Raw genomic sequence first — 9,744 nt, 5'->3', positions numbered from 1 at the left:
GATTTTCCTCAACCTCTTACTAATCCCAGGCTTAAAATCAAACATCTCAGAAAGCAGCAGAGCTAAAAGATTAAAATTCTTTTTAAAAAATGTATTTCTGATTATAAAAAGAATAGATGTTTATTACTAAAAAATTAGAAAATTATCCAAGTATAATGAAAGAAGGAAATACCCATAATTCCACTACCTGCGATTCTTATTTACATCTTATCTGTGTGTGACAGGATATTTCGCCCCTCAACAAGCACTGGGAGCTTAGCAGCTCCTGCTGCTGGACACGGTCTATCCCAGCAGAAAAAGAAACAGAATTTTATTCCAACCCACCCATGTATACCTCTCTCTGCAACCCCCTCCACAAGGAGTAAAGATATATATCAAGAGAAGAATCTCTGATGGATTAGGGTGACTCTCAACCCATATTCCAAAAGAAAGGAGGGGGGTGTGTGGACCAGTTGAGAGAGAATTTATAGGTGAAGCAGCACCTAAAATATATAAAGAATTCCCTCAAATCATTAATAAAAAGAAACAACCCAATAGCCAGCTGGGCAAAAGAATTCACAGAAAAGGAAACACAAATGGCCCATATATGTGTGAAAAGATGTTTCTCTTCATTGGTAACCAGGGACATGAAAAACTACCCACCAATTGGCAAAAATTCATAAGTCTGACAATCTCAAGTGTTGGGAAGGACACAGAGCAACTGGAACTCCTATCTATTTATGATAGATGTAAAATTGGAGCAACCACTCTTATAATTATATTATTTAGAAAAACACTGGCACATGTGTATCAGGGGATGTGTACAAGAAAGTTCACATTCTTATTTGTAACAGCCAAGAACTGGAAATAACGCATGCCCTTCAACAATGGAATATTATTATAGCAATGGAAAGTAGTGAATTGAGCTACATGGACGAATCTCAGTAACATTTTGAGGGGAAAAAGTAAGTTGAGCACTTACTATGTTCTAGGCATTATTCTAAGAGCTTTATATATTTTACTAGAGGCCCGGTGCACGGCATTCGTGCACTCAGGTGTGTGTGTGTGGGGTGTCGCTCAGCCCGGCCTGCACCCTTTCGCAGTCCAGGAGCCCCTAGGGGATGTCCAACTGACTCCTGGGAGCAGGCCTAAGCCACAGTCAGACATCTTTAGTGCTGCTGCAGAGGCGGGCTGCTGCACTTACCAGCAGTCAGCCCGGCTTGTGACTAAGCGGCATTCCCCCTGTGGGAGCGCACTAATCAGCAGGGGGCAGCTCCTGCATTGAGTGTTGGCTCCCTGGTGGTCAGTGCGCATCATAGCAACCAGTCGTTCCATCATTTAATTGATTTGCATATTACCCTTTTATTATATAGGGTTCAATCCTCACAACCCAATGAGATACTATTAGTACTATTAGTAGCCCCGTCTTACAAATGAAGACACTAACTCAGAATTATTAAGAAACTTGCCCATGGTTTTAGGACTAGTAGGTGGTGGCCAGGGAGTTAGTAGGTGTGGGCAGTCTGATTCCAGTGCTCACACAAGTCTGCCTCCCAGTAAGTAATTCCAGGATAATAGCGGTAATTAGCATATTTTACCAGATGTAGTGGTTGGGTGGTATCAGGGACTATGGAGAAGTATCAGGACAGATTTCAAAGTGTGTGTGGAGGAATAGAAGATGGCCTCCTCTGAGTAAAAATCAAAGTCAGTGTCTTATACAACACTAAGAAGGGTGTGTGCGTGTGTGTGTGTGTGTGTGTGTGTGTGTGTGGCGGGGGGGGGGTGTTTCTTAAATTGGAGGCATACTTTTTTTTGAACCCTTGTTCTGCTTGGGAGCTTACATTACTTTTTAGGAGAAAATAAAAACGTGTTGATACTTCTTTAATCCATCATCATCAAGAAAGAAGAATTGTTCTAGGTAATTACATTGTTCAGATCACTAAAGTTAAATAGTTTAACTTTTCCTTGGTTACCTGAGATCATTATCTTTTTTTTGTCTCTTTGTTTTTTGTTTTTAAATCCTCACCCAAGGATATTTTTCCATTGATTTTTAGAGAGAGTGGAAGGGAGTAGGACAGAGAAACATTAATGTGAGAGAGACAGATTGGTTGCCTCCCAGTATGAAGTGTGCAGGAGGCAGCCAATCAAGGACTCTCTCTCATCACTGATGTTTCTATCTCTCTCTCCTTCTCCCTTCTTCTCTGAAATCAATAAAAGTATATTTTAAAAAAATGTAGTTATAAGACAGAGGTAAACATTCTCCAGCCCCCAACAACCAGGATTGGTTTAGTTCAGTGATCCCCAAACCTGCTTCCATATCAAAATTGATTAGGGGGCATTGAAAAATACACATGCTTGGCCCAAGACCCAGAATTCCTGAATCAGAATGTGTAGAGTTGGGGCTTACACATATCCTTGTTTTTCTGTTTGTTTTTTAAAGTTCTCATCATGATCCTAGTGATTACTTAGGCTTGGATAGCATTGGGTTAATCCATTTATTATTATCTGTTATTCCTGAGATGTGTTTTCTATAATTATTACAGAGTAATTCCATTTAGATGTTTGCTTATTCAGAGCAGAAAGAGTGCTGGCTAAGTCAGTTTGTGAAGGGCAGAACTTTTTCTTAGAAAAAAATTATAGATGGCATTTGTAAATGAACTATCCACACTGTGAATTACCTAATGCTACCTTGCCTCACTCTGTTCATATCATAAAACTGGACTGAACAAGAACATGGCCAGATATAGAGCAGGTTGGTATCTAAGCAGGAGCACAATGAGATATATTTGGCTTCTTTATTCTTCTTCTTCTCCCTTCCATTAGTTAGATCAAGAATAGAATGAGCTTAGGGTAGGAGAAGCTGCTTCTAGCTCCATGAATTTCTTACCACTGTAATTGTTGGGGAGCCTGGACTTAATCTTCTCCATTGCAGTGCTGAAAGCCTACAAGAAGCAAAACAGAGCAGAGTAAGGGCTTTTAGTCATTGTCATCAAAATCCCTCCCTCTACCTGTACACACCACACTTGACCTCATCCACTCTGTGAGTCCCCATTTCCGCTGCCACAAATCTAAAGCAGCCTGTAGGAAAATCTCGGGGAATAACAAGTGCAGCACCACAATCTGTTAGAACATGTACGAGAACCAAGGTTAGGAAAAATGGAAAGAAAACCAATAGGCAGATGCCCTTGTAGTTAATAAAACATAAATTTATCTTTAAAAAGTTATACACACATTGCCTTTTCTGTAGATTGAATAAATGATCAATTCCTTTAAAATGCTTAATATTGTATCTGGGACATAGAAGACATTTGTCTATTTTAAAGAAGCTCATCTCTCCTAGAGTTTCGAATTACCATATCCAGTATCTTCCTTTTTTAAAGTTGAAACAATTGGCAGTAGTTACTTCATGGAAAAGATGGTAAATAATGAGGTGAAAACGAGATTTTGCTTGACATCTGAACTTATAAAATTTCTTAATCTGTAGGCCATTTTTCTTCATAAGTTATATTTGCAGCTTCTATTTCCAGAGCCAAAGGCCCTCCATCTTACCATATTTTATACCTGGAGAGGTCATTATGGGGAACTTCAATGAACTCCCTGTCCAAGAACTTGGAAATAAAACAAATGAGATGACATTATCTGCTGATAAATAGATTAAGAATAGCTGCCATACACAAAATGGATAAAAATCAGCTCTCCCCCAAAGTCCCTTTAAATGTCAGTATGTGTTTCAGGATGAGAAATCAATTAGGCAAGACTTTCGAATTAAATTGGAAAGAAATCTATAACTTAACCAGCAGCAATAACTTAGAAGAATGTGTGGATACCAAGCAGATGGTCTGCAAGAAGTTTGGAAAAGTGGAATTTGGAAGTCTTCCCAGCTCTGTCCACAAATGACCAATGCCTAAAGTGAAGGGTGTTACTAGTGTGTTCCTTATTCTGAGACATACTGCGTGGCACAAAGTAGATACACAATAAATATTTGTTAAATAACCAAATGAACGACTATCCATCACCTTTTACAGATACTCGGCTCCAACCAGGACCCTTTATCACCATGAAATACTGGTGAACACAAGCATTTCAGTCAGCGGGGAAGTATTACTCACTGAATGTTAAGTATCACCCTATTGTGAGTGTAGTGTAGGCTGGTCATCCGGAGTCAGGTCAACTCTGGATGTCTTGACAAATCCATTTTCTGAAATGTAGGGACTTGCCCCTGTAGGTAAGGCCCCTGTGAGAAATGTGTAAGTTGCCCTCTGATCTTTCTGAACACACACCCCTCACTGAAAGACTTATTTAGGAAGCAAATATGTATTTCTCAGAAGGCCAGAGGGTATACATATGTGTGCACACATATCATGCCTCCACATGGATGTAATGTATGGCTGATACATGAATGGTCCATGTTAGGGTATAGTGTCAGTTACTGTGTAAGATTGTCCTCTCCTTTGAGTTACAGAACTGAGAGATGTCATCTCTCCATTTATTTTGTTCTGTTTTTCTTTAGTGGTTCAGAACACAGGCTTTTGGGACAGACAGACCAGGTTGGAGTCTTGGTTTGGCCATTTGACTAGCTGTGTGTAGTTTTCATTTGTAAAATGGAGATGACAACAGTGGTTTCACCGCAGGTTTAGGGGGGAGAATGGAATGAGACAGCTTCTTAGCACAGTACTTGGCTGATGTAATACACAGCAGCTATTTTTATTATTAGCCCTCAGACTGTGGTCAGTCTTTCTACTTTTGTTGAACTGCCATGTACACTTTTACTATAGGTTGGAAAGAATGAACTTTCTTTTCTAGACATGGTTAATTCTTCTTGTAGGGATGGGGTACTTCACGAATAGTTCAAAGATGTACCCAGGGCCCAATTATAGTCCTCTGCTTCGGGGGAACTGGTGAATTTCATTTGAAGGACAGGATGATTCATTTTATCAAGAAGGCGAGCTATTTCACGGGGTAATTCACCACCATGTTCTGTGAATGAGACACAGTGGTATTCTGGCACTGGCTGATATTGGCTTACAAGAGCCCACTGTTCATGTATCCTCTCACCTCCACCTTCAGTGGTGTCACATGGATCGTTTGAAGTCAAAAGGGGAAATCAGCCAACACTACAAACCTCCTTGTGTCTAGTCAGGCAGCAAAAGGAATAAGAACCTTTACACTTGTTCCAGGAAAGAGCAAGCTGGAACCAATATGTCTGTTTTCCTGTACAAGGAGGTAAAATGGCAACCACCCACATAAAGACAGGCTGGAGGTGGGAAAGAGGACTAATGTACAGAGCCATGCTCTGGGCCGGGCCCTCAGAAGGCCCTTTATACCCAGAACCCAGACACATGCCTGGGAAATCGCACTAGCACATTGACGCTGCTGTCGACAAAATCAGAAACCTATGTCTTCAAAACCTAGTGTAAGGTGCTGTACCTTACCTCATTTCTTTTCAGTCTTTCTTAACATCATTAAAGTCCTTTTGGAAAATGCCAGCTAAGTGAGAATGAAGCAAAAAAGATAGTACTCTAAGGGCAGAACAGTACAGCAATATATACTAATTATGCTGAATATGTCAGTGACCTATTCACATGTGAGAAACTCAGCTGATCTGGCCACTCAAAAACAAAAAGCTGAGAAGAAGTGAAATCAAAAGAGGCACTCAGACACATAGACACACTCCCCTACACCACAGCTGCTTTCCCTCTGAAGCCACCTATAGATGAGTTAGGAAAGAATAGGATGAATTTGAGGACAGTACTTGGGACATGGCAAAAGTAGTCAGATACACCCTTACCGTTAAAACTAATCTAATTAGAAAAAAGATAACAAACAATTCACTTAATTTAGTATTCAGTTCAGAACTCAGTGAACCTTAGCCCATTTCAGTTAATATAACAACTAACCTTCATAGAGGACTTACTGTACATGAGGTACTGTTTTAAGTTATTACATGTATTAACTCCTTGAATTCTCACAACAGCTCCTGAAGATGGTGGTTATTACCTATATATTAAAGCTAAGGAGTTGCCCAAGGATGTTGATTGATTGGAGAGGAAAAGACAAAGAATTTGTTTTAAATATGTTGGATTTAAGATGACAGTTTGATATCTAAGTGGAAATAAGAGAGGGTTGGTGATGTGGATCTGAAGTTGACTCAGAAGATAGGACTCTGCAGAAGTTATGGCAGAAATTTATGAATAGTTGTGTTCTTAGAAGAAAGAAGAGAGAGGAGCATAGGACCCTACATTGAAATTAGGAGTTTGCTTACCTTTAAGGACAAGAGGGAAGAATAAGTGCCAACAAAGGAAAAGAGTGAAGGGAGGTAGTGGGTTAAACATGGTTTCTCTAATGGCATTCCAATGTCTCATACTAATACAGGAAGGTCTGAGGTGGACAATTTACAAAAGTTAAGTTTCACCAAATTAGAAAAATCACCATGCCATACAGTTTACATGGGTACTAAACAGATGTTGAATGAATGAATGAATGAATGAACTGTAGGATATTTCTAAGATATTAACTTACCTCGTATATGTGCAGGTCTTTAGGAAAGATCACAAACATTATAGTTAGTTGTTTTCCAGGATGATGTTCGGCAAACTTTAAAACTTCCTCACACATAATCTGTGCTACTTTATTGTCCTTAATACCAATGCCTCCAGCCCCAAGAGCGGGAAAGGAAATGGAAGTTAGATTTACTTTAAGACATTTTTGCAAACACTCGTTCACTGCATGTTTCAATATCTGTAGAAAAAACACAATTTTAAGATCAGCCTTCAAGTCAAAAATAAGATTTCACTTACCCCTTGATCCTGCCCATATTTAACAATGATAATCTCCACTCTCCCTCAGGGTCATGTCCATGCCTCCTCAGAGGACAAAGTCCCACTCCATAGGGAACCTATTACAGCTATAAGGTTAAATGATGAAAAATGAAAAGGCTGAAGAAGCTGAAGTAATTGGTCCTTTTTGTGCTATTCAGGACCTTTGGGCACCATGATTTCTCCCAGCTTATGTAGTCTTGCTGACCTGCCCAGGTCAGAGAGCCAATCATCAGTTTATCCCCACTCATCTGTCACTACCAGGTCAACATAAAGAGCTCTTAGGAGTTTAATAAAGGAGGCAGAGGTTAAAAGGAATAAGCAGAATTTATTCAAAGTCTTTTAAGGTCTGCCATGTATTTCTCCTTGAGAAGTACTAGTATATTTGGCAGATTTAAACTTTCTATCAATGTTTCAACATCCAAATGAATACTAATACAGGAAGGTTGTCCGTCTAAGGAGCTTGGGAAACTGAGAAATAGAGATGATAGGGATTACAGGACCCTCTAGCCAAGAAAGAACTGGAAATGGTGACAAAACAGATAGACAAAGGCAGGTGGGAAGACACCACAGGGAATAGATCTGACAAGAATGGCGCTAGAAGGGAAAACCAGGTCCTCCTGGAACTTAACAGTTGGAAGGAAACATAGAGAGGCCGACTCCCAGGCCCACTTAGGAAAAGGCCTACAGGGTATAGTGTGGTGAGGTGAATAGGTGTGCAGATGGATGTTTCTGTGCCTATCTGCGGTAAACCCATTTAAAATTTAGACATGTGTTAGGTTATATTTTAGATTAAACTTCTTAAGATAACTTATTAAGACGACAGCCCTAGCCGATTTGGCTCAGTGGATAGAGCGTTGGCCTGTGGACTGAAGGGTTCTGGGTTCAATTCTGGTCAAGGCACATACCTAGGTTGCAGGCTTGATCCCTGGCCCTGGTTAGGGTGCATGTGGGAGGCAACCAATTGATGTGTCTCTCTCACATCAATGTTTCTTTCTCCCTGTCTCTTCCCTTCCCTTCCACTCTTTCTAAAAAAAAATCAATGGAAAAATATCCTCAGGTGAGAATTAACAACAACAACAAAAAAGACAACAAAAGTTATTCAGTATTTCAAATTTTCACAGTAGAAGTAGGAAAAGGGGATTGTACAATCTGATAATATTTCATTAATGTAATGATATGATGGAAATTCAACAAAGACTACACAGACTTTCAAGTTACATAAAGATAAATTTATTTTGAGCTTACCAGATCTCGGTCAGAATATGTTGGAGGCCACAACACATGGAATACACACCGACAGGACAATTTAAATCCTGCTGTCCACACTACCAACTGGGAATCCTGAGATTTCTGCTTCCTGTTTTTGTGAAATTCCTCTTCTATTTTATGTCCTGCTTGTTGTAGAATTGACTTCGACACAGGACCATCTCCAAAATTAAAACTTGGACTTACAGAATTGACAATTACATCTGTCTGAAAAGGGAAAAAATGGACAGGATTCCTTTTTAAATTACTTTTTGTTCAATTACTAATTTAAGTCTTTATTTCCCTGAAGAGCTTTGAAAAATACTTCTGAAGATCCTAAGTCCACAAAAACATCATTTAATAATGGAAACTCATATTTCCAAAATGTGATCATTTGATTAGTCTGTTTATCCTATTCAGTAATTAGGCAAAGTGTGGATGGTACAATTTTTATTGCAAACATCTATCAGTCCCTCTGGCTTATCCCTCCCATATTCCCAGATTCTGAGCATTCCCTGTGATTTATTTTAAGCTTTATCAATGAATGGTTTCATTCCTTGCCCCACTGTCATATCTTTTTGCTATTTTTGTGTGAATTTTTTGTTTTGTTTTAAACAGAGTGGAAATAAAATTTCTCAGGAAATTTTCACCTCCTATTTTGTTTAAAGGTGAGTAGTACATAGTTAAAGAAAGTACAAATGAGGCAAAAAAGTCTTCAGTGAAAAGTAGGCCTCCATCTTGGTGGGGTCCCCCGACCCCCCACTCACCCACCTATCCTACAGGCAATCACTTTATCAGTTTTTCATCTGTCCTTTCAGAAATAGACTGTAGAGCCTGGCTAGTGTAGCTCAGTGGTTGAGCGTCAACCTATGAACCAGGAGGCCACGGTCTGATTCTCGGTCATGCCCGGGTTGCGGACTCCATCCCTAGTGTGGGGCATACAAGAGGTAGCTAATCAATGGTTCTTTCTCATCATTGAAATTTCTATCTCCCTCTCCCTCTCTGTTAAAAAAAAGAAAGAGACTGTATATTCACCTGGGCTGTATTTTAAGTAATATCACCTAGTTAACTCTAAGAAATGTGCTAACAGGGTTGTATCCTTTTTCTCCCTCATGCCCAAATCTCCCTAAATCATCTTGATGGTTTTGGCTCCCTTTGGGGGTAAATTGTGTATTTCTCATAGATGTTAATGAATGCTTCACTTTGAAAGTACAACCAGAATTTGCAATTTGGGGGTATTAGGGGTACTGTTTCCTTTTTAAATTTTAAGGTTCCTAATGTTTTTGGCAATAAATAAATACAATAAAATTTTAGTTAAATGAAAAGCTATTTAACAAGGATGTTTCCACTTTAATTTTAAATGGACATATTAATGATCCTATCTAATAAAAGATAAAAATGGTAATTGGCGTACGACCAATACCCTTTTCATTGGCTAATCAGCGAGATATGCAAATTAACTGCCAACTCAGATGGCAGTTAACCGCCAAAAAAGATGGCGGCTAATTTGCATACTGAAGGCAGGGTAGGACAGCACAAGCCACCATCCAGGCCCCTGTGCCATGGGGGGAGTGGGGAGGGGGGAGAGAGCCGGGGCTAAGGCAAGAGGTGCTAATCACTACACCGGAGCCCTCCCCCGCCCACCAGAGACACGGGCCCACTCCTGTGTGCGATCTGGGGGCGGGTGGGGGCTGGGGCCAAG

General features: G+C 39.9%; 1 protein-coding gene across 2 annotated transcripts in view; it reads right to left on the bottom strand.

Moving 5' to 3' along the window:
• PARP9 (poly(ADP-ribose) polymerase family member 9) overlaps positions 1 to 9,744 on the bottom strand; it is a 29,312-nt gene that overhangs the window by 10,180 nt on the left and 9,388 nt on the right. For both annotated transcript variants that reach the window (XM_015558483.1, XM_006755322.2), the window contains exons 5-7: positions 8,043 to 8,270; positions 6,499 to 6,717; positions 2,867 to 2,921 (exon numbers count right to left, since the gene is read on the bottom strand). In XM_015558483.1, coding sequence (XP_015413969.1) covers positions 2,867 to 2,921; positions 6,499 to 6,717; positions 8,043 to 8,270 — 502 coding nt within the window. The remainder of the gene's footprint in view (positions 1 to 2,866; positions 2,922 to 6,498; positions 6,718 to 8,042; positions 8,271 to 9,744) is intronic.

Source organism: Myotis davidii, unplaced genomic scaffold (assembly GCF_000327345.1).
Source record: "Myotis davidii unplaced genomic scaffold, ASM32734v1 scaffold292, whole genome shotgun sequence".
In the NCBI taxonomy this organism is placed as follows: domain Eukaryota; kingdom Metazoa; phylum Chordata; class Mammalia; order Chiroptera; family Vespertilionidae; genus Myotis; species Myotis davidii.
The sequence above is the reverse complement of the archived record's forward strand: the minus strand, read 5'-3'. Positions and strand labels throughout refer to the sequence as shown.